The following is a 25,248-nucleotide window of genomic DNA, read 5'->3' as shown; positions in this document are numbered from 1 at the left end:
CAATGGCACAACCGAGAAGAAGGTGATTATACGTGCAAAAATATGTAGGGGAATATTGAACAGGGGGTATTTGCAATTAGCACCATTAAACAAATGCGAAAATTACGACGGGATCGCGCATGTTTGAATAATTAGTTGTATGTCCGACTATCGCACGCTATTTCTACTTACACGAGTAAAACGCAGTCGCTCTTCTTCTATCGATCTTGTTATATTTTCGTATGTACAGATTTATATCAAACGATTACGAAAAACAAATAGTGTTAAGTATATTCGCGAGTAAACTGCGGATCTTTATGTAAACGCATATTTTTACGTTAATCATTAGTTTCATGGAAATGGAGTTAGTCAGAAGTTATCAGCTGTCTAATACAGACAAAAGGCAAGCATTTACTGCAATTCAAATTACAATCGTACTCAATAACAAATAAGATTGCTATTATTGCTACATATTTTTAATATACAAATCGCATATCTCACATATTTCTTTGCATAGTATTTTTGTATGTACTATTTTATCATGTTTCACATATGTTATTTGCACATTTCAACATATTTTAAGCACATAAACATCCGCAGTCAATACGCGAACAATCTTCTACATTCTTAGAAATATTATGGAAAATATGTGGTCAAGTTTGTAGAAGAAAAACCAAGATCGACAACAAAAAGTGGATAACCCATTGGTGGAGCTAATTAGTACAGTAACGTCTGGATGTATGGGAAAACTTCAGGACCGAATCAGTCATTTATCGGTGAGATAATACTAATCCAGTGATAACACCTTTTTGTTCTTAACGATCTGTTCATAAAATTTTTACCAACATATTCGTGACATTTTGCTCATTAAAAATGACACCAAACACGACGAAATTTGGCTCACATTTGCTCGTTTAATTGACGATTTCATAGAACCTCGATTATCCGTACTAATCCGTGCTAAAATTACCGAGATACTGTATCAGATTAGAAATTTAGATTGAACCGTTTTACATTTACAAATCTGATAATGAAGAATATCGCTGGTTCGGATAATCGAAGTCCTATTGAATCGTGAATTAAACAAGCAAATATGCTTCGAATTGTGTTATGTTTGGTCTCATTTCAATCGAAAAAGTGGCGCAAATGTATTGGCAAAAGTTTCAGAAGAAATGATTTAGGAACGAACTATTTTTGTCATTGAATTAGTATTGCCTCGCCAATGTATCTAGACTCGTATCATACTACACTTCCGTTCTGGATTTCCAGACGGAATAAGTTTTCAACTATAGCGAGCATCTGTTGTACATACATCGAAACATTATTTTGCAATTATTATATCTTTGTGCGAAGATATAAGATTCATTAAGTACATCGGCACCCTAGAGCACGTCCAAGCTTCAAGTTACATTTTTCTCTGGACGCTGTCTAAAAATTCTGGCACATCTCTCGTTCATTTTGACACGCACGCGGTTATCACTAGCTTCTCGGTTGCGACACTACTTTTGCAGCACGCTGTATATTACAAAGTTGAGTGGCATTATTGTATACACGAAAGGAACGAATATCAAAGATCATGCAAAATGTTCGTGTCGAAAAGAATCGTTGATACTCCGATCGTTCAGCCGGTGATGCCGGCGCAGATAATGAAAATTATCTTCTATCCGCCTCCGTTCCCTCCTCTTTATATCTTCGCGATACAAGATAATCGACATTATCGTGCCCCGGTGCAGCGCATTCACGGGTCCCTCTTCGTGGCGTTTCTGTTCTCGTATTCTGGTCAGCGTCGCCAGATGAGGGGAGGGAGCACGAATCGAGGGGAGAAAGATACCCTCTCTCTCTGCCAGTACCGGAGTATGCACGTCAGAGATGTAACGCGTCGCAAACATGGGGAATAACGCGGTAGAAGGGGAGATTAGAATGGGGGAACAAGTCTTGATCTGGCGACACTGATTCGGGTGCGTGTGTGGGTGCGCGCGCGGGAATCTATCGATTCCGAAAAACAGAAGGAAAAGTATCGAATATTGCATGTGATCGGGGAAGAACTTCTATTTCGGACAGACGAGAAACATGTAGAACGTGAAATCGCTCTATCTAAATCTAAAATATGTCTTGGCATGACGTGTCACTGCTATGATCTAATTATACTATAGGCGTTTTATGCATCCAGTCGGTAGGTGATTATAACATGGTCGGTGTTGCTTCTTTTCTTCACGGGCAATGCATTAACGAGATGACAACGCTGGTGACATCCATCGAAACAGCTTGAGAAACGGTTTAACTCAAAATACGTATGTGCATTCGGTAAACATGTACAAACAGATTCGACCGCCTGTCTGTGAAACACGGAACAATGGAGCCATTATTTGTTATCTGAGCGTAATATGCGAATATCATGGATGCCCAATGTTCGCGCGCGCGCGACACTTTCGCGGATATTCCGATTCGTTAAAAGAATCGTGCGAACACGGATGTGCAATGTGCGGTGGCCAAGTGTAGAAACCTAGCGAAAGATCCATTCGAAATAACTTCCGTTCCCGTTCCCACAAGAATCCATCGAAAGGTGGATGGTCTTGCTCGAATTCAGTATAACTTCGATTTCTTTCGTTTCTTTGTTTCTTTGTACACGGAATTAGACGCTAGAAGTGTTTGTGTCAGTATCTGTCGACATTCATCTGTACAACAGTAAACCGTAAGGTACGTGTACAGGGTGTACCAGAAAATATGAGCACGAAACGAAGAATTTCGAACGAATTGTAAAAACATGAAACAATTCTCACATTTTGTAGACGTCTTCGGAATAAAAATCGCACAAGACATGCTCGAACTGGGTAGTAAAAACAATGATTTATATAGGTTATTATTTATGTTTCTTAGTCGCAGCATGATACCGAAATCAGCGAAACTGGTTAGTAAAAACAATTATTTAGGATGTAGGAGTTGTTTCTTCATAGCAGTGTAAGCACCGAGATCAAGAACAATTTAATACTTCATCCTCTTTTCCCAACTTTACATAAAGTTTCCGAAATCAAGAATAAAAAATTGCGGTCACGGCCTCGTCTTTGTGTTGGCCGTTGATTTCCATTTCGGAACGTCGCGAAGGACTCCATTCGTTGAATTATTGTTCCACCTGTTGCCGATTAGCCAGTAGGTATAACGCTCGCGGTTATGCTCTTGTATTTTATTGAACACCCTGCACGTAGAGTGAGTCGCCTGAGTTCTATCGTAGCCGCGAGATAAATAGGTACTCTCTCTCTCCCCCATGTTTTCTATTATACTCATATTCCATGTGTATCGGTGAAGGTGGTACGCGTGTACGCGACTCCGGACTCTAGGTGACCCACCCTTTTCTATTTACAGCGTATGTATGTACACGCGCATGAACGTAACTTCATTCCACTACTTCGGATATTCGGTCACGTGTTACGCATACCCTAATCGATATTTTAGAGGTTTATTTGTAGAATAGACACTTACGGCAGGAATACTCACGCGCCAGGACTTCGTTTCGACGTACTTGCACTCCAATGATCGTCTCCATACGAATCTCCGTACGTGGAATACTGACTGCGTGCGGTGGTAGGTAGATTCGTTTCAAGTTCCCAAAGGTGCATTCTTGCGGGATATTTTTGTAACAGTCTGAGTGTAACTGAAACGAGACCCGTTGCGATAATAGAAAGAATTTACCGATTTCGAACGGCTGAAAATTATGATGGTACAGCAGGGAGTTCTAACTCGTTCCCCTCCGAGAACCGCTAGATTAGTAGAACCTCTTCCCTCCTACCTCTTCTAATTGAAATATGTTGTAGTTCATGTGAAATTAAGGGGGGGGGGTTTAAAGTCATCATTTTGCCGGTTTAGAATTTGTTTAAAAATTAATTTATTAATTTTTTCAACCTCGATAATTAACTTTATAATGTCCAAAAACCTAAACGAATTCTTTGTTTGCGTTTTTTTCGATGGGGGCCTAGGTTTTTCAAATTTTGAACAATATATGGTCAGATTCCTTGAGGTTTTTCCCATCAAAATGAGTCCCTCAAAAAGATGAAGACTTGAAAATTGATGTCACAATGAGCTGGGAAAGGACGCGGTGTACCCTCGTTTTAGGTAGGCGAATCATGCGCTCCGCTATTATGGTCAAAACAGAGCCATCATTATCGCACGATCATTTCCGAAAATTCACTGAATCTTTCGTAATTTGAAGTGTACGATACGAAAATGTCACGGAAACTGAACATTCGGAAAAGGATGCCCAAATATATAGAAACTCCCACCATACCTTCTATTTACTGCAAAGTCAACAGAAGAAGGATTATAACAACAAAATAAACTTAAAAAGCAACCAAAACGAACGTCTAGTGTCAGTAGGTTTGTTGCCACGCGAAAATAGTTCATGAAATTGTCAGGTCTAATTACGAACTTTAGAAAAGGTTCGTTACAAGTGACGTAACAGATTATCCGTTTTTAGTAATGTGCAAATTCACATGGACTACGACATATTACAATTAGAACAAAATCGCCGATAGTGAGGTCAAAAAGTGATTGATTTGGCATGGGATGACCCTACTACATAACGATGAAATCTCAAGGCTCGTACAGACCTGAACATTTCGACGAACATTGCGCCGAACGGCGCGCCGAACAGCGAACGAAACGCAAAATCGACATTCATTTCGGCGATCCGAACGGCGCGATTTTGCGTTTCGGTCGCTGTTCGGCGGAATGTTCGTCGAAATGTTCAGGTCTGTACGAGCCTGAAGGTGACAGTGAGCGCTATGGTGGGAACGGTCTTATCTCAATTGAAACAAAAATGCCCATTCCTGGCGTAAAGGATGAAAATCTTCGAGTTTTTGTTTCTGATATATTGTTCACGAGCAACCTGTACATCAACGAAGCATAAATATTGATAGCAGCTGTTATGATAGAATAAATCGTGAATGTTAAAAGAATTCCCTAAACTGTTCCTTAGAACCGTGATAAACAAGAAAACTGAAGAGTAAGAAATAGCATAGGGAGGGAGGTAGTCAAGGAATGTCTAAAGGAAAAGGATTCAGGTAATGTGCAGAGCGAAAGCGGGACAGAAAGGGAGGAATTCTTAAAGAGAAACGGATCGAACCAAGCAGGGCTGGAAAAGATGAGAAGGCAAGAGAGAGAGAGAGAGAGAGAGAGAGAGAGAGGGAGAGAGAGAGAAGATAGTTTTTGTAAATATAGGATATTGTAAACCGAGTCCAATTCTTGGCTGTAAGACTGAATAAAGCAATATATTATTATTATTATTGTTGTTGCGTTGTGTTTTGCGTTGAAACATCTTGCGTGCGAATGTTTTCAGTAATATTCAACCCTTATTGATTTTGTGCATGCATGTACAATGACTGCACGTTAGTGGTGATGATGATGTTATAATAAAGAGGTCGATAATATTATTAGGAGGAGAAAATACTGTAATTGATGTATTATTACATAAACTCAATACATTTCAATTTTTAATGTCACACTCTTGACAAAGAGATTTTATTAGCTAAGGTGTGTTAATTCTCTGTTGTACGCTCTTGCTTAATAAGCTTCACTAAAACAATATAACTAAAACAATATATAAGACACACAAAATGAACGTACTTCAAATAACACTGGATGATTTAATTGATGCCGACACTTAAAAGTCAAGACTTCAATACCATAATTACTTTTTCATATCTTTTAGTTTTGCTAGATTTCTAGGTTCTGCAAATCCAAAGGTTCCCACGAATATGGTAGAGCAAAAATTAATTTTTTAGGGGTGGACAATGCATTAACCCCTTGACATACGATTTTCTTCGCAGCAAAAAACAATTAGAACCTTTTTGTTTTTGATAATATCTCCCCAAAAAAAAGGAAAATATTTATGTCCACATTTACTTTATACTCAAACATTCCTTACAAAAGAATAGAGTTTTATTGCCTTCTAAAAGAAAGACATACCATTAATATTGTGTGGATTCTACTTGAAGTGGTCGTCGCAAGCCTGATTTGTTACACGGCAAGGGGTTAATGGCAAAAAGATTTCATTTAAGAAACGTCTGAAATATTATTAGAGTCAGCTTAATTACTAAAATGGTATTAAGTTGGTGCAAAAATATTTGTGGTTTTCGTTCCTGAGTTTTACGGCCATATATTTTTCTTTCTTTGCCAATTTCAACTCAACGTCGAATGACTCTTATATGACCAACTTTTAGTGGTTTTGTAACCTCTCGAGATATTGCACCGCTTCGATAACAGCTTGTCATTATCAATTGCAAAAGGACGTCCTTATCTGAACTTGTATAGTAAGATCACACGAATTTCTCTCAATTTTCACTTTCGCAGCAAACAAACCCAATGATGAACAGTTACGAGAAAAGACAGAACAAAAATCGACAGATGAAGCTTCGCACTTTTCATTACTGTACGAATGTAATGAAACAGGAAATCGCTTCAGAAAAATCACCGAAGTTTAAACTGATGAAAACCGCAATTACTTTTGCACCAGCCTAATATGTTTCAAAGTACAGTGTATCCAGAAAGTATTTGAACATTTCCGATTATCAAAAAATTGTCGTTATTTAAATAGTGATAAAATCGTAAAAACAAATATTACAGCCATAAACCTGGACTCATTTTAAAGCTTGGAGAGTCTACTTTCGCACACCATTATTCATTTTCCTCTAAGATATTTTTACATAATGTAGTAGGTGAGAAAGTGCAGACCCATTTTTCCTAACAAATGCTGCAAATTCAAACGTCTCTAAAAACTTTAAAAAAATTTCTCTCGTAACTGAAACTGCGATAGATTTGAAGATTAAAGTCCCCTCTGTATAACAACGATGAATTATGAAACTAGAGGCTTCTAGCTTTACAATGAGTCCTTCGTTGTCGTACGATCGTTTTATACGAAATTATCACAGTGTAGGTCACAACTGTTCAGCGTCCGCCCGTACGGGCAGCGATTTTCTTGCCCTGGGCATACACAGAACGGCGAGCACGATGCCACACCCCTGTGGGCAAGGCTGCATGTATTTGTTACACGCATTGTTACAGCCACGTGGTCAGCTACAGGGCCGGCTACGGCTCTGCTATGGCCTACCCCCACTCCGTTAGGTCACCTGCCCGTAGCTTTGTCCATAGCTGTGGTCACGGGCATCGGCGGGCGCCCTTGCCTGCTAAGAGGCATGTTGAGTCGTCCTCGTGTAGATATATATAGGCAATTTTTTCCAGAATCGAGTACTTAGTGTGCAAATACTTTTTGGATCCACCGTAAATTGAAGCGTGTGAATTTCCAGAGGGATGATGATTTGAAGAGAAATATTTTACCGTCATGCCGCACCACTCGCAACGGAACCCGGAAAGGCATTCGGCAGAAAAACAGTTTTTCTTGCAGACAGCGCATTTTGAACTGCTGGGAAGATTGCCTTCTCGCCAGAGATGAGTGTGTTTTACCTGCGACAAGTCATTTCCAGGTAAGAACGTGGCGTTTTCTTTGCAGTCTGCCACGGCAAAATCCTGACACTCCGTGTGCACGAAGTACTCGCATACTGAAACGAAAAATACAATCAGTTTATTCGTCGGTCTATGGAATTTTTCATGAATCCCCTAAACCATGGAACGAGTTCAAATGAAATGTTCATTGATTCGATACGAATGAACGAAACAGTATATCGAGAACGTGGCTGTGTTACGCGATCGAGGATGCATACTTACTCTCACAGTGTATGGATAAACTATCATCGAGCCGTTTACGACAGACGTTGCAGAATTTTCTTCTACGGACCTGTTCCTGTTCGGACCAACAGTGTGCAACCGGGTTCTGCAACAAAAAAATCACTATTCTTTACCATAAAGGACGCAGTCATCTAACGATGTTTACGAAAACAGCTTGTCACAGACATGATATTAATAATAAGAAAGTCGAAAGCTTATAAAGTATTGCCAATTTAACACATCGGTTTATTTAGCTGGTAATTACTAGACTGCGGATCATTATGCAAAATAAAAAGTTTATAAATAAGAGCAAAGTAAGAAGAAGTTTTATTCTTCTTTTTACAATTTTAATAAGCCGAACCTAGTACATTGATCTTTTTAAATTCTTTTAATTTGTCGACTGCTTTAAATTGTGCGTACTCACTTTTTTCTAAATTAAAATCAAATACTTTCCAAAAAGTATGTGTACATTAAATTTCCGATTCTCGAGAAATTATCAATGTTTGGACTATGGTAATATCGTTATAAAAAATATTACAATAATAAATGGACTGCGGAATTTATGCATTTATGACAAAAACGAGGTCAAATACAATACGGAAAAGATATTAAACGAATCTAAGGACATTGTTATATTATTTTCGATTTTTGATAACGATTAAAAGAGAAAACACATTTTCATTTAAATTCGGTTTCTCATAACTGACTTGGACAATTTTTATTTTGCATAAGATCCACAGTCTCATAATAAAGGACTCATTTAAAAGTTCGGAGCCTCTAAGTTTGCAGATCATTATTCATTTTTTCCCAAGATTTTTCTGCATGATACAGCAGGTGAAAAAATGAGGACACGTTTCTGATCGAAAATGCTACAAATTGAGTTCGTAAAAGCATCAAAGGATTTTGTTTTGAATTGTGAATTTACAACGACTGCTTAATACTTGATTTACAATTTTTTTGGCTGTCATATAAAACAAAAATGAGGGACGAGTTTCATCATGTAAGGTCTTCACTACGTTATATTATTGTAAAGTTGACAGTACACTTTCTATTCAAAGCTCGATAAATCGACTAAACAAAATCGTCCATCAAATTTTCAGAAGTCGTTGTAAAGGGGAAGCTTCAATCTTTAAACCAATGGTGGATTCAGTGATGAGAAAAATTTTTGGTAATTATTTACAAAAGGGTACCCCTCTTCGATTTTGATGACCTTGAAATATGTTGTCAGGGACATGATTCTGAACAACTTTTCTCTATATATGTTACCGTCGATCGGTCTTAGTTTTCGAGAGACAGTTTTCTTTCGTTACAAGACAACGATGTTTTTTCGCAACAAGAAAATCTCTATCCCCTTTGCTTCCTTTGAAGTTGTCCGCTCGACGCTGCTTAGTACCACAACGAAAGGGTATGTCATATTCTATTCTTTTCCAACGAAAAATATCGCTGCACGGCCGGCCATTTTATGGTCTGCCGGGCAACATTATGGGACCCATAAACCCTCGGTCCACTCAAGGACGGTCGATAACCTACCCGTGCCACCGTCTTATATCGAAAGAAAACTGTAATTGCAAAAAATTACGAATAGTCACTAACTACAGGGAGTAGTAAATAACCTTTGTAAATCACCAAACTCGTACTTAACCCCCTTCCACAAAACCTAACCCAGACCCAACCAAAATTTGTTTAAAATGGCGGAATTCGCTGTAGTGGACCTAACAGTTTTTTACAAATATCTCGGAAAATAAGTTCGAGCGACGGTAACATGTATAGGGAAAAGTTGTTCAGAATCACATTCCAGACAACATAGTTGAAGCTCATCAAAATCGGCGAGGACCACATTTTCTACATTGTTACCCTAAGGAGGGTTAGGTTTGTAGAGCTTTTAAAGGAATTTTGGTTAGGTTTCGGATTAGATTTCTTGGGAAGGGGGTGCTAAAGGACGAATTCGATCATTGGGAAAAGTCGGAGTTTGCTAAAGTCATCCTAACAGTTTTTTGCGAATATCTAAACAAAACGAAGACCGACATAATATTTTTTACAAAGGAAAAAGTTTCTCAAAATGCCGAGCTGTACAACATATTTAAATTTCATAAAAATTGAAGAGGACTACCCTTTTGTAAATAATTACCAAATTCTCTAATATTTTTACAGAAATTTCAATGTGTAACATTTTCAACCAAAAAGAGTCTTCGGTTTTTCAGTCGCTGTATCATGCAAAAATATCTTAGACAAAAGTTAATGATGTATTGCAAAAGCAGAAGCTTCAAGTTTTAAAATGACTCCAAATATATTGTTGTATTGTTTTTTTTTTTAATAAAATGATCACAGTTTAGAGATTGATAATTTCTCAAAATACTTTTTGGATGCACGGCAAATATAAATTTTATATGATACATAACGATTCGATATCGCAACAAATATAAACTTACAAAAGAAAGGTAGGCGATTGTTATAAAAGTATGACTCCGAAAATACTAGACTACGTCTGCTTTCTATTTCGTAATAACTTAACGATTGGGTTGTAATATAATATCTTCAGTTCTGTATTTTCGGAATACAGTGAATTCCCGTTGCAAGTCAGCGCCAGCTTCGCGGTTGGGAGCCATTGCAACTACCCACACCACTTCGGGGTATACCCCGCTCTCGAGCTTCGCTATTCGTTTCTACGTGCAACATTGTATCGGAGAAAGACATTTTCTCAGTCTTCTTGTCACTATTCGTCAGTAATCATAGGTTTATGACTTAGAGACGGATAATGACTCTTGGGTATCCACCGTGCACTGTGTATTTCAAATGTAACGTTCGACGAGAACCTCAGATTTCGTCTAATTGTCAGTTGCCAGAACCGCGCAACTGACTTATGACGAGAATTCACTATAGTTTATCGAATCTTTGAACCATAATCATAACGTGCATGTTTGTATATTTATTATAAATGTTTCTGTATAGAGTTTAACAAAATAGAAACTTTTACAATCTTAATGTTCTATTTTATTATTATTTTAATATTAATTAAAAATTGTATTATATTATAATTATCCATATACATTAAATTATATTATATTAAGTTAAATAATAATAGTAAGCTACCATACAATTTCTGCTCTCCTCAAGTAGTCATAAAGTATTTCAATTTTCATCTGTCGTCTAATCACAATGGAAATATTTCCAATTAGTTAATCCTTGCTATTGGTGAATTCATGGCAGCCATGACTAGATCCATTCAAACTTCCACGTTCCAGGTGTCTCTTATACATTTTGGAATTTGATTTATTTAATATCAACATATACCCTCTCATTGGATCTGATATTATTAGCTCATAATTTAATCTGGACGCTAAAAAAATTATAATTTAGATGGAACTTTTGTAACGTATAGTAGCTATGGCTAAATCTACTCGAATCCTAAGGTCATTCAATTCTTATATCCCTATGCAAATTGTTAGACCCTATACCAATTTTCTTTTACATACTTTTAACACTATCTACCGGAAGTCAAATAATTTTTTTCAATAATTGTGCTTTACCAAATGAAAGCTTAAAAATCTTCTTTTACACAATAATCTACAAAACGACATTATTAGATTACGTTATTGAGAGTGAATTGTTGGTTTATGATTAACATTAAACTTACTTCCATAAGAAATTATTGTATTGACTTCTTTATTTAAGCACATTAATTAAACTTTGAACGATTTTCATTATAATAATTCAATCTTCTCCCTTCTATAAGACGTTTCACTTTTATACGTTGTGTGCTTGGTAGCTTTAGTGTTAAAGTTTCTGTTGAAGAGTCTATTAAAAAGTCCTCAGCCCTAGACTTCAAAAATTTATAGAATAATCACCGGTAGATAATGTGTTAAAATAACAATTAACCCAACCCAGACTGTGTGTTCTAAAAAAATTCGAATTCAGATGGAACGCTTGTTGCTTTGAGGCAAAATGGACTCCGCTGTTCGAGGATTAAATTTGAAGGTGTATCTACGCAACACTGCGCCGTAAATGATTACGCCATCTAACGTTATCTCGCGTTCAGCCGTAGAACGACAGGTAAGGGCCGAGATAAAAAATGTATGGAAATATAATATAATTGTCGATGCATAAGCTCCGCAATGAAGTTAATTGCATTGTAAGGAGAATTTTCCACGGAGCCGCGACACTATGCAGCAGAGTATTCTTCAGCGGTGCGTAAATATAGGTCGCTGGTAAGAATTCGCTCATCTCCGGTCGCACAAAAGGGGCAAGAACAGAAACAGAGGGTATTCTTACCTTAATGAGGCTTGCCGCGATGCTGGAGCAGGGAGAGACGACGGCCTTGAGACAGCGGTCGTGCACCACGAAGTTGCAAACTGTAAGAAAAAAATAGGAATTTCACTAGGACCTCTGTAATTCAGTGGATCGTCGTAGTGTTATGCGAGACTACCGGACTTATCTATTCTCTATAGATAAGTCAGACAAATAGATGAGTCAGAACTCACGGGCTTTCTCATCTACTAGACTAAGGCAAAATTACTCACCGGTACAGAGATTTCATGTTAAAGTCCAACCCTGCGAAAACTCCGACCTCCACGTCATTCCCTATCTCTAAGGGCTAGTGTCATCCATCCCCACCAAACTTCTATAGTTGTACTCTTATATAAGGCCCTGCGAAAGGGCGCGGACAGAGACAGAGACAGAGACAGAGAAGAAGCTACAAGTAGCCCGTCAGTCGACTCGTTTGTTATAAAGTTATTCGTCGTGTACAAAATCGCTTGTATTCTTGCTTGGCGACCTATTCCCAAATAAACCTAAGTTGTGCTGGAAGAGTTTGGAGTTTATTCGAGGATACTCTTCATCTACCCCTTCCTGCGGCATAACAGAGGACTAATTTTTGGTGGCAGCGGTGGGATAGGCCGCAATTCAGCAAGAAGACCGAGGTCAACAAGGCGACAAGACGAAATCTGGAAGGATATAAGACGATTATGAAAATTCTATTCGGGTAAGTGAATGCCTTTTCACACATATTGGAACCCGAAATCAGAAATTCACACCGAAAGTGATAGCAGCGAGTCGTTACATAGTTTTATTCATAAAACTCTCGAGAAAATGAGTCGACCCGCGAGCCCTGTTAGAAGCAGCCTTGAACAACAAATGGCTGAACTACTGAGAAAATGTCTTAAATTAATGACTCTCTGCGAAGAGCAACGGAAAGAAATCGACGAACTACGACATGGGGAAACTTCAGTACCACTAGAACCTGTAAACGTTAGAATCAGAGATGATGAAAGTGACAGCTCCTTTCGGCCAACGGACGAACAACGCGTTTTGCTCAGGAGAACGAAAGAATCAAGACAGGTTTATACAGTCAACAAACCCACGGGATCTGACCGAGGAATTACAAATCGAGGAAACCTTACAATCGCTCTCCGAATGGGACAAAGCAGGTCAAGTCGAGTATTCCTCCTAGACACAGGAGCGAGAATAAATTTAATAAAAGCAGCAGCAGCAGTTGTTTTACCTACACGAGCGCGAATCAATCGTTTTTATGGAATCGATGATAGAGAAGTCGTCTCAACCAGAGAAGCTAAACTTACAGTAGGAAATCGTGAACATATTTTAGCAATAGTACCTGACTCCTTTCCGATAGAAGAAGATGGATTGCTAGGGATGCCCTTTTTAGAACGAGAAGAAGCAAAAATTGATACCAAAAACAGGATAATAGAATTAACGGGTACTATGCACAGGGTTTTACATTTACAAATACCAGAGGAAAGAATCAAAGCACTAGATTCCAACACAAGGGTTGAGCATTTAACCGATCCAAAGGCTATTGATTTAGTGAGACGAGTCTCAAGAGAATTTGCAGATATATTTTTTCTCCCAAGCGACGCGCTGCCCATGACTAATTTAACCGAACATGCGATACCTGTTACCGATGAGCTTCCAGTGCATACCAAACAATTTCGTTATCCCCCAGGGCATCTCGATGTAATAAATGAACAGGTTACCGACATGTTAGACAAAGGAATCATTCGTAATTCAACTTCTCCTTACAACTCGCCACTTTGGGTGGTTCCAAAAAAACAAGACGCCAGTGAAAAGAAGAAATGGCGTGTTGTAGTAGATTTCAGAGCGCTTAACGAGAAAACTAAGCATGATGCATACCCTCTACCCAATATAGAGGAGATCCTGGATCAGCTTGGGCGAGCCCGCTGGTTCTGTGCATTTGACTTAGCGAGCGGTTTTCATCAAATTGGAATGAAAGAACAGGATAAGGCGAAAACAGCGTTCTCTACACCGTCTGGACATTTCGAGTACAATCGCATGCCGTTTGGTTTGAAAAATGCTCCAGCAACGTTCCAGAGAATGATGGACCGGGCACTGAGGGGTCTGATCGGAAACATCTGTTTCGTCTACCTAGATGATGTTATCGTCTTTGCGGAGAATCTGGAAGAATTGGAGAAACGCCTGAGGACGTTATTCCAACGCTTTCGAGATAGCGAATTGAAACTGCAACCGGATAAGTGTGAGTATCTGAAACCAGAACTCCAATATTTAGGACATCTTATTACAAAGGATGGTGTCAAGCCTAACCCTGAAAAAATTCGAGCTGTGGCCGAATTTCCAACCCCTAAGGATAAAAAGAATATCAAGCAGTTCCTAGGACTGGCAGGATATTACCGGAGATTTATCCCAAATTTCTCGCAGTTAGCTAAACCAATGAATACGCTCCTGAGAAAGGACAGGAAGTTCGAGTGGAAGCAACAACAAGAGGAATCTTTTCAACATCTGAAGACAGAACTTTGCGGAGATCGTGTACTCATGTACCCAGATTTTAAAAGACAATTCATTTTGTCTACTGATGCCTCCGGTGAAGCTTTAGGAGCGGTACTGGCACAAAAATATGAGAGCGGAAAAGAAAAACCAATCAGCTTTGCAAGTCGGACCCTAAACGAAGCTGAGCAAAAATATTCAACCACGGATCGCGAAATGCTTGCCATGGTTTGGAGTGTAAAGCACTTCCGCCCCTACTCATATGGTCGAAAGTTCGTTATAATTACTGATCATCAGCCACTGAAATGGCTAAATAACATGAAAGACCCAACTGCCATGCAGACGCGATGGAGGATCATTTTAGAAGAGTATGATTACGAGATTCAATACAAAAAGGGATGTTTGAATTCTAACGCTGATGCACTTAGTAGAAATCCGGTAATTAATCAAACTTATCGTCTCCTACACGAACGTTTTAACCGCGATATTAATGAAAAATGGCGTATGTTATACAGTATAGGCATAACTTTACCTAATAGAAGTAAACATGTAAAACGTGGTTGGTTGAATCCCATTGGAGATTTAGCCAATGTATTATTCGGAACCCTTAGTCAAAAGGACGCCGAATATTACGATTCGGAACTTGATAAACTTTATACAGATAGTAAAAGTTTAGCCGTACACCTAGATAAAGAAACAACCATTGTAAAAGGCATTGTTAAAGACTTTTCCAATTATCGTGATAGAATTCAATCATTCATAAATGTAACCACTGAAGCAATCTATCAGGTTATAGATAAGATAGAACAGCGACAAATTCAACTCAGTACAGCAACTTTATTATCTGAACTTGTAACTGAATACGGGGAATTAACGCACAAACTCAGAAGTTTAATCAACAATGGAATCCAAGGAAAATTGGACCCCACATTGCTAAATTCAGTAGACTTAGTAACAATTCTAAAAAGCATTGAATCCAAATTTGGAGCTGAAAGGATGCTATTTCCTGCCACGAAAGAATCAGCCTTCCTATATCAACGAGTCATCGAAGTTAATATTTTTGTCTTACATGATACACAACTTTGCTTTGAAATGAAAATTCCAATTCTTGAACCAGAACAATATAACCTTTATCAACTAGTACCAATCCCCCTTATTCGGGACAAACTAATGTATGTAGTTAGCATAACTGTTCGATATATACTACTAGACAGCACAACTAAATACTACAGCCCTGTCGAGTCTATGGATATTCACAAATGTAAAATCTTCGAGAAAATCCGAATTTGTGAAAGAACGACTCCAGTTCTCACTTCATCATTTCAAGACCAATGTATAGCGCAAGCAATTCATATATTCCCAGAAAGTAGGAAATATCAAATATCCATCATCAAAATTCTAAATCCCATCTGGATACAACTTTACTCTAAACGTGTAAAGAAGAAGAAGATATTTTAATTCATCACATATCTTTAGGTACAACCGACATGACGATTCCTAAATTAAACAACACCATTCTGGATTTTGCACAAATACCTTTAATCTCTGATGTTATAATCTCTCCAGAGCACTTGCAAATTTATTCCAAATCATTGGACGAAATATCTAGAGACGCAAATAACATAGCCACGCACGTAAGAAGCGCGACGCGAACCGAAACCATCTGGACCACACTTAAAATTATCAACGTTAGTTTAATCCTACTAGCTCTATTATATGTATTATGCAAATTAAAAGTCTGGAAACTCATAAGTTTATGCTTCAAACCTTGCAATCAGTATGTAAACTGTTTCAATACAGGAGGTACCCACGTTTATAACGAAAATGTAACGACACCGTCACCTCAGTATTCTGTCAGGTTCACATCAAAACCTCAAAATGAGCAAGCATTCACTGTCGAGGAAGTTAGCGACGAACCCGTACCAATTTATGTAAAACCGTCAAAGCGTAAAACCGTACTCAAACCAATCTTGTAAAAAGAACATACCTTACCAAGGTATATTCTTTTAAAATAAGGAAGGGGATGTTATGCGAGACTACCGGACTTATCTATTCTCTATAGATAAGTCAGACAAATAGATGAGTCAGAACTCACGGGCTTTCTCATCTACTAGACTAAGGCAAAATTACTCACCGGTACAGAGATTTCATGTTAAAGTCCAACCCTGCGAAAACTCCGACCTCCACGTCATTCCCTATCTCTAAGGGCTAGTGTCATCCATCCCCACCAAACTTCTATAGTTGTACTCTTATATAAGGCCCTGCGAAAGGGCGCGGACAGAGACAGAGACAGAGACAGAGAAGAAGCTACAAGTAGCCCGTCAGTCGACTCGTTTGTTATAAAGTTATTCGTCGTGTACAAAATCGCTTGTATTCTTGCTTGGCGACCTATTCCCAAATAAACCTAAGTTGTGCTGGAAGAGTTTGGAGTTTATTCGAGGATACTCTTCATCTACCCCTTCCTGCGGCATAACAGTAGATCCAGGTCGGTATATCAATTATCATTTAAATTCCAAGAAACAACCTTGATTCTTTGGCTGGAGAAAAAAATTTTCAGAAATTGTGACATTGCAATGAATATAAAGTTGAGAAGATTATTGGAGACTAACAAATAAGATTGACGGTTCAAGAAGAATTCAGAATCTAAACTGTACGTACAAATTGTCAAATATCGATTCGTTGCAAAACAATCAATGAAAGAACGTGGAAAAAATTGTATAGTATACTTATTCGAGCGAACGCTAATTTGGGTACACTCAAACAAAGTTTGATTCATTTATTTTAAGCCCCTTTAATCAGAGCGTGAAACCCTGTGCAGCTTTTAAACTATACTGCAGCTAATTGCATAATCGTGACAAATATTTGATTAACATTTTAATAGAATGTAATTAGATAGAACTACAGTGAATCCGCGTTATATGTCAGCAGCCCGGGTCTTGTCGAGGTCGGAACACTATTCTTTGATGAAGTTCCGAACGTAAAAAAGGACAGCGATAGTCTACCGCCATTTATAGCTCGCCGCGGTCGGTGAACACGTCGTTATTCGTATTTCCTACGAATTATCTGTCGAAGTCTCAGAGGGGAAATGCTGCCGACAAGACTGTTATTCTTTGATGCAGTGCCGAACATAGAAAAGGACAGCGAAGCTCGAGAACTTCTTTATTTTTTATTATTTTTTTATTATTTTTTTATGGAACTTTCACCAACATGTTCGTGGCATTTCTTTGATTAAAATGAAACCAAATATGATACGATTCCGATGATAATTACTTATGTAACGAACGATTAAAGTTTCGGTCAAAGAAGGGCAGCGTATGGGAAAGGAAGAGACGCGGAGAGAAAGATGAAAGACTAGCGTGAGCTTCAGACCTTTAAATCAAAGTTAAACTTTTTTATTATGAATTATTTATTTACGAGATTTTCACCAATATATTTGTTGAATTTTTCTGATTAAAATGATATCAAACACGATACAATTCGGATCATATTTATATTAGTTTTCCGTTAATATGATTGTAATGGGAAGTAACTTTCATCGTTCATTACACAAGTAAATATCATCGGAATTATGTCATATTTAGTATCATTTTCATTAAAAAAAATGCCACGAATCTGTTGATGAAAGTACCATAAAAAAATAATGAAAAATAAAGAAGTTTTCTCATTGGATGAGTAGTGGTCTCCTGGTTTCACACCGATATACCCGACCCGTGTTATGTTCACACTCCTGGGCGGTGGCGTCTCTCGCCCTTCATGGAGTATACCTCGCGGTAGTGGGGATAATTCGACGACGTCTAATTCAGAACTCTCGGCGACGTATATTCCGGATTCACTGTATTATGTGAACGAAATATGATCTGTATGTAATTATTTGTGATAATAGAGTTTTAATGGGGATAGAAAGAAATGAAGAGGTGAATTACTAAAAATTCTGTATTAGAAATTATAACAATTGCGTTGAACGCGCGTCTATGAACGTTATTTGTTCGGAGAAAAATTCCTCGTATAATTACTCTTACCATTAGCTTGTCTTTCTTGTTATTTCCGACCTAATTATCGATTTATTGACGCTTAACGTGTTATTTACGAACCCTTTAGTTTCCACTAATATTAATAGCAGATATGAGTTGCAAAATCTTTTAGAACATATATTGGTTCGTATCGATATTCCATTAAACGTACTATTACACGGGGTTGATCGGAAAATGTAACGTTATAATAAGAACGCTTCGCGTCGTGTGAAGTAATGTGTTGTTGCATCGCCGTTCGTCTCTGTAAATTACAGTGACATTATATAGGCAGAGAAATTCATACACGTCGCCGATGCTATTAGTAGCATAAAGTCAGTAAAATCTTCTAAAGAACAATATATTCTTGCAGCTCAATCCTGAAAATTATTGATTGTTTCATGTATTTATAGAAAACGTAAAAATACACGATACATAAAGTTAAAAAAGTTGCTCAGGAACAAACGAAGCTCTTTCTTCACGTTGTTACGTTTTTAACAACGTAATATTTTCTTCAGTGCTCTACGGTTAAACAAATTGTCAGCAATTAACTCTCGAACAACGGCCATTCTTATAACTAAATAACATTCGCTGCTTTATTTATCAATGTTTAAAAACATTTGTAGGTACTTCTTGTGGGCATGTTAATCTTCCTATTGTTCCTACTGCTAATTAATTCGCCAAAAACTGAGAAATTGAATTACGATTTTGATACTCTGGATCAAAATGGACCCAAACAGCCATTCTAGGGTTAACTTTCACGTGTTCCTCAGAAATGGTTGCACGAAAGATTCCAGTATTTTAAATCAACCATTTCGAAGAAATGCGTCTTACAATACAAACCGAAAGATATGAAAGATTTTACAATATCTGGAAATAGAAAATGGGTGAATTTTTGTTTTTGCTATTTTAAATTACCAATGTTTTTGCTATCTTAAATTACGCCTACTCACTTTTGTCATAAATAAAAACTTCTGACGACTCCATAATTAATAAGCATTTCTATATAACAAATTGTGAAGTACTCTTCACAATAACTACTGTAAGCACGAGCATTTTATTAAGATTTTATTTCTAATTTTTAATTCTTTTGCTAATTACCGTTATTCTAGGAGTTTATTTCTCTTTAAAAATGTAATTTTAAAAGAAAAATTCTTCTAACTTTTACGTATTAATCAGTCTCAGTTGAGACAAAAATAGCAGTTTTAAGAGAAAAATGGTCAAAGCTTGCTTTTTCTGTCCGCTGGATGCGGATCTGTATGCAAAATAAAATTATTGTACGTTAATTGTAAGAAATCAAAAAGTAAGAAAAATGTATTTTCTTTTTTAATCATCTTAAAAATTCGAAAACAATATAACAGTATCCTTAAATTTTTCTGATGACTTTTCAGCTTTGTATTTGACCAAGTAATTTTCTTATAAATGCATAAAATCAAGTAATAAGTCATCTAGTAATAAGTGGACAGAAGCTCTCGATGCAAAATAAAAATTGTTTGCATTAACTGCAAGTCGTAGGAACCAAATATGAATTTATTTCTCTCTTCGGTGGTTTTATTAAGTCGTGAGAAATGTATTGACATTCGTAAATGTTTTTCATCTTTCTACTGTTTCAAATCACACTCACTTGCTATAAATGCATAAAACCTGCAGTCCAGTAAGAAGACAGGACGATAAACGAGAATATCACTGTAAGTAGGTACGAACGAATGTGCTGTTTCATTGTTCGCGTAGAAATGATTGTAACATGGTTCACTTTCCACGAATGGGATTTTCTACTTACTTGTGGCCAGTGTATTTATTCAGTGCATCGAGAAGGGGGGATCTATTGTAGTGTGACAGTCAGTCACAAAGTTTTCAACGGAAGTCCAGCATCAGTTCGCACGGCGATTCCTGGCTTTCAGAGTTCGCACTCAATTGTAAAGTTTACGATCTGTTTGTTATCTTACGCTGACAATAACGACCCGTCGAATGCACGCGGGAAATGTACCATACGTACACTATTCATAATACAACACTTGGGACAAAATCGAGAGAACGAAAATAATTGACAACTGAAACTTTGGCGCTGTTTAACGACGCAAGCCGCTAGATAATTTCAGAAAAAAACCGGAGCCGAGTTATTACTCGTGGACTCGTTCCCGTCGGTCACCCAGCCAACTAAAACTGATAATTTCATTTGGTCGCTGTTTTGGTAAATTTTCACTTTATTGCGTCCTTTATTCCCAACGCGATTTAAATGCGTGAAATCCAGTTCACCGGCGAGCAGACTGAATCTGCATATAAATCCAGATTTTTACGCACTAATTCACAAGGTCAAATCGATATTTGTACTTTGCGTTAAGTATTTCAACCAGTTAAAAATAATACAAAAGCTTTAATGAACTTTCTCGACTATGAGAGGTTTAACGAAGTTACCATTTTAGTATGTTTAACACACTGGAAGAGACTGTAAACGCATAAGACACGACGACGCAACGCGATGACGCGGAGGCTACCGATACTTTCCGTTGCAAGTAAAATGAAAGTTAAATGAAACGGGTAAAAGATTTCAGTATCGTTTGTTGTATACACAACTGAAAGAATATTATTCGTTAAAATGCTGTGGAAAGGAATATTTTTGTGCGTATTATAATGTTTTAGCTCGTATGAAAGATGTGCCATTTTTTTGTAAAAAAAAGAGAAAGGTATTTATTATTTGATCAAAAAGAACGAGGCAATTCGAATATATTTAAAAAGTTAACGATGCAAAATGTGACAATACGTTCGCAGCACCTCGCTTTATCAGCAACGGTATCATTGAATATACTGGATCGTTACGTTTATATGATTAACGTTTAACGCATAGCTTTCGCCGATAGAATGGAACTCCATCGATTTTTTTCGTGTCACCGATTTCAGCAATTATCGAAACAGTTAGAGAAACACAAGACCCCAATTCGTATCCTATATTTCCGGGTTACTAAAAATACAGTTAGCCTTGAAAGCGGGCTCTGTTATTCTACAGTTTTCATCATAAGCTTTTTTCATAAATTTCTTTTTGGCGGTGCGAGGAGAACGACTATTAATAAGTTGAACGACCTTGCTCCAAGTTCCCGAAATTCGACTTTGAATATTCGTATATACAGGGTGGTCCGTTTAAGTAAGGCCACCTAAATATCTCTTCAGGTTATTGTGATGCAAAAAATATTTGTTATGTAACGTGCACGGTCAGTGGACCAAATATCTGGCAAGAATATTGTCTTCCGAAAGTCTTTTTTTTCGGAGTTATCAAGGTCATCGGGCTTTTTTAATACATAACTACATTTCTTTTTTATTGCGTCGTGTAAAGTGTAACTGATCGAAAAGTACATCCAGATATATATAATAACATGACCTTGAAATGACCTTGATCTTCGAAAATTAAAGTTTTACCTAGAACTGATGTCCATCGAGAACGTAGGCTTTGACCAAGACTCTACAATCGAGAGCGTGAATGTAAATAAACATGTAGAGTGTAAACGTCTGGTGTGACATTTTAAATAATCAAATAATTGGTCCTTGTTTCATAAACGGCACTTTAAATGGAAAAAAGTATGCAACATTCTTGAAAAATGAGCCACAAATACTTGTACAAGATTTACCACTAAACATCCGTTTAAGAATTTGGTATCAGCATGACGGTTGTCCGGCTCATTCGACACATCTTGTCAAACAAATTTTGGATGTAAAATTTCCAAATCGATGGATTGGTCGCATTAGAGTTGTAAGATGGCCCCCGTATTCACCAGACACATAAAGAACCTAATAGTTAGAGCTTGTACTGATATTAATTCCGAAACAATTGAAAGATCTGTACAGTCGGTCATTACACGTTTCATGAAATGTGTCACCGTAGAAGGATACCATTTTTAACATCTCTGATGATAAATTAAGAGAAAGTGAGTGTTCTTTTAACAGTTAACAGACACACACACATCTGCCGATCTATATTTTTAGTGTGATGAAAAATATTTTCTTCGCATTCACAGGTTCAGGAGTCGTGGCTGAAGATCAAGGTCATGTTATTATACATATTTGAATATATTTTTCGTTCAGTTACACGATACAATAAAAAAATGTAGTTATGAATCAAAAAACACCGATGACCTTGATATTTCCGAAACAATGACCTTCTGAAAAAAATATTCTTACCAGATATTTGGTCCATTGACACCATGCACATTGTGTAACAAATATTTGTTGCATCACAATAACCTGAAGAGATATTTAGGTGGCCTTACTTAATCGGACCAACCTGTATGTTCAAACATATATATTTAAAAGGAAGAATAGGAATAGGAAGAGAAAGGAGGACTATCGAAAACAAAATTCCAATGACTAACCCTGCAAACAACAATCCTTCTTTTCTTGGAACAATGTATCTCATTGAACTACGGACACTTTGTTAAAAAGTTTTTTTATAAATAATCATGGTATTAAATGCGTGTATATTGCCATCTCTCTACTCATTTACCAAATAATAAGTCACTAATGTTTAATTTTCTTAAGATCTAAATAAATCGTTTATGAAAAAATAAAAAAATTAATACGACGAATGCCAACATTAACGAAAGCTGTAATGAATGCCAAAGGAGGATTTTTCAACGAATAGAATAATAGATTAAATTAGAATTAAGATGGCGATTATTGAATTAAAAGTTATTTATTAATTGTAGAATTATAAGTTATTAACTTGTTTCGGTTTGAATATTAGTCAGAAATAAAATTATTTTGCATCGAGCAATTTCTCTAGTTCTTCTTCTTCTTAATTTTCGAGTGATTTGCTTTCTCTCAATTTTCAACTTTCTCTTAGTTTTCATACAAACACCGCATGACATTGTTTACAATTTTACAGTAATTAATACTGTACAGTTTAGCAAAATGTAGGATCGATTTCATTTAATTACTATTATCATCAACAAGTAGACTAAAATGATAAGTGAAACATGAAACAGTAGAAGCATGAACGGAATTTAAGAGTATATACAATATATTACCGATAAACTATTAAAATTATAACGTATTAAAATTATTAAAGGTATAAAGAAATTTTCATTTGATGTCAGTACCTCGTAAATAATGCAGAAAATTTTTATTTTGCATAAAGATCCGCTGTCTAATAATGGCACAGTTTTCGTGGAAGCTTTTCCTTAAGAAAGTTATGTTATTACAACTTTTATTTAACTTCAGCCTATTCAAATTATACAATATTGTCGTGATAATTCTTGCTAATCACCAGACTGTACTTATACATTTGCATCAAATATAAACATGAGAAATACAAGAAAATATATAGTTCGCACAATACATATATATGTAGATAACACGAGAAATGAATTCTTTTTGTTTAATTCCTTCTATTTAACTTTCGTTTATTTAAATTACACCTATATATTTTGCATAAAGATCCTCAGTTTACTAATCGCTGGACTGTGGATTTTCATGGAAAATAAAAATTTTCTGCATCAATTGTAAACAATAGGAGTTAAGTAAAAATCTATTGCTTTGCTTAATAGTTTTAATAATATAAAATAATGCAAAAATATTTTGACTTGCATAAAATCCGCAGCCTACTAATTACTCAACTAATTTTGTGTAAAAAATTAATATATTTAATGGCCGGACTGCGGATTTTTATGTAAAATAAAAAAAAGTCTGCATCAATTACACGAAAGGGAAGGTACACAAATATTGATTTCTTCTCTTAATAATTTGAATAGGCTCTAAATAATGTACCGGTAAAATACATAAATCCCTTTTTTTGCGTTTCACCAGCTCATTTTTTCTCATAAACGCATAAAATCTACTGATGAAATTTTTGCACATTCGATATCTAAACATAAATTAAACAAAAAATCTTCTGGTATAACTCATGATATTCGTATGAATCATCGTACACACGTTTCTCACCGTGGACATTCAGCCATCTTTTATTTATTGTAACATCTATTTCTTCATACCGTGGAATTACGAATGACAAACTTTCTGATTTGAAATGTAAAGTATAATTCGGTGCAGTGTGATCTAATCTTTCGCGCAACTATTTCAGAGAAGCGTAACCGAGAAGGGTTGGCAAAATCTTTTGTGCCAAACGGAAATTACTGGGCTTAATGTTACAGCGAAACGGGAGTCGAACAACACACCGTGGCAGATCAGATTGCAACTTGGTCGTCGTCGGGGATCCGAGGATCTATTGGGATCTGTGGAATCGTCGCTTCAGATCGATCGCGCCTCGATATCCCGCGAATGCTAAAATTAAGATATCTAGTCTAGAAATATTCCGAATATTCGTGCAATCCCGTCGTAACGGAACGGCCAATGGGTTCGTCCGTGTCTATTTGCGAATTTACTTGAAGCACATGGTCAATCAACTTTTTGTCGCCCCGCCGCGCGTCGCCGTGCCAAATGGTCAAAATGCGGCAAAAAATGTGTAAAAGCGAAGTTATACAACGAATTAGTTTGAAAATTTGTGGAAAAATTGCCACATGTACAACGCTTATTTGGAAAAAAAAAATTTTGTTTAAAGTTGTTAAACATTAAGTAAGATGATCTAGTCGGAAATATCTGTTTCTGCTCATTTTTTATTTATGAAAGCATACAACAAATCCTTTAACAGATTTAGGCCTGATCGTTTTGGCAAGGTATAATATTCAATTAACTTTGTGTAAAAAATCTCGACACCCTTCGATACCCCTTGACCACAGTTTAAATTTAAATATCAACTTTCAGAATTTCCAAGAATGAATCGTACGGAAATTACGGTTATTTGATGTTTTAC

General features: G+C 36.8%; 2 protein-coding genes across 16 annotated transcripts in view; one reads left to right on the top strand and one right to left on the bottom strand.

Moving 5' to 3' along the window:
- LOC143357303 (diacylglycerol kinase theta) overlaps positions 1–25,248 on the bottom strand; it is a 90,804-nt gene that overhangs the window by 57,200 nt on the left and 8,356 nt on the right. For 10 of the 15 annotated variants that reach the window (XM_076793711.1, XM_076793700.1, XM_076793710.1 and 7 more), the window contains exons 2-5: positions 11,962–12,041; positions 7,693–7,798; positions 7,306–7,526; positions 3,457–3,628 (exon numbers count right to left, since the gene is read on the bottom strand). In XM_076793711.1, the coding sequence (XP_076649826.1) occupies positions 3,457–3,628; positions 7,306–7,526; positions 7,693–7,798; positions 11,962–12,041 (579 nt within the window). The remainder of the gene's footprint in view (positions 1–3,456; positions 3,629–7,305; positions 7,527–7,692; positions 7,799–11,961; positions 12,042–25,248) is intronic. The other 5 variants (XM_076793701.1, XM_076793709.1, XM_076793703.1 and 2 more) reach the window with 1 other exon arrangement.
- Positions 15,392–16,474, top strand: LOC143357313 (uncharacterized). The gene is made up of 2 exons (XM_076793731.1): positions 15,392–15,811; positions 16,139–16,474. The coding sequence occupies exons 1-2, from the start codon at positions 15,777–15,779 to the stop codon at positions 16,419–16,421; spliced, it is 318 nt and encodes a 105-aa protein (XP_076649846.1). The 5' UTR covers positions 15,392–15,776; the 3' UTR covers positions 16,422–16,474.

This window comes from Halictus rubicundus, chromosome 9 (genome assembly GCF_050948215.1).
Source record: "Halictus rubicundus isolate RS-2024b chromosome 9, iyHalRubi1_principal, whole genome shotgun sequence".
NCBI classification, from domain to species: Eukaryota; Metazoa; Arthropoda; class Insecta; order Hymenoptera; family Halictidae; genus Halictus; species Halictus rubicundus.
This window is presented reverse-complemented; position numbering and strand designations above follow the sequence as displayed.

Bases quoted from the DNA above. Each gene is read 5' to 3' on its own strand.
- LOC143357313 (XM_076793731.1), top strand. From the start codon at position 15,777: ATGTATAGCGCAAGCAATTCATATATTCCCAGAAA. The intron at 15,812-16,138 runs GTAGGAAATATC...TATCAACGTTAG, and splicing joins AATTCATATATTCCCAGAAA to TTTAATCCTACTAGCTCTAT.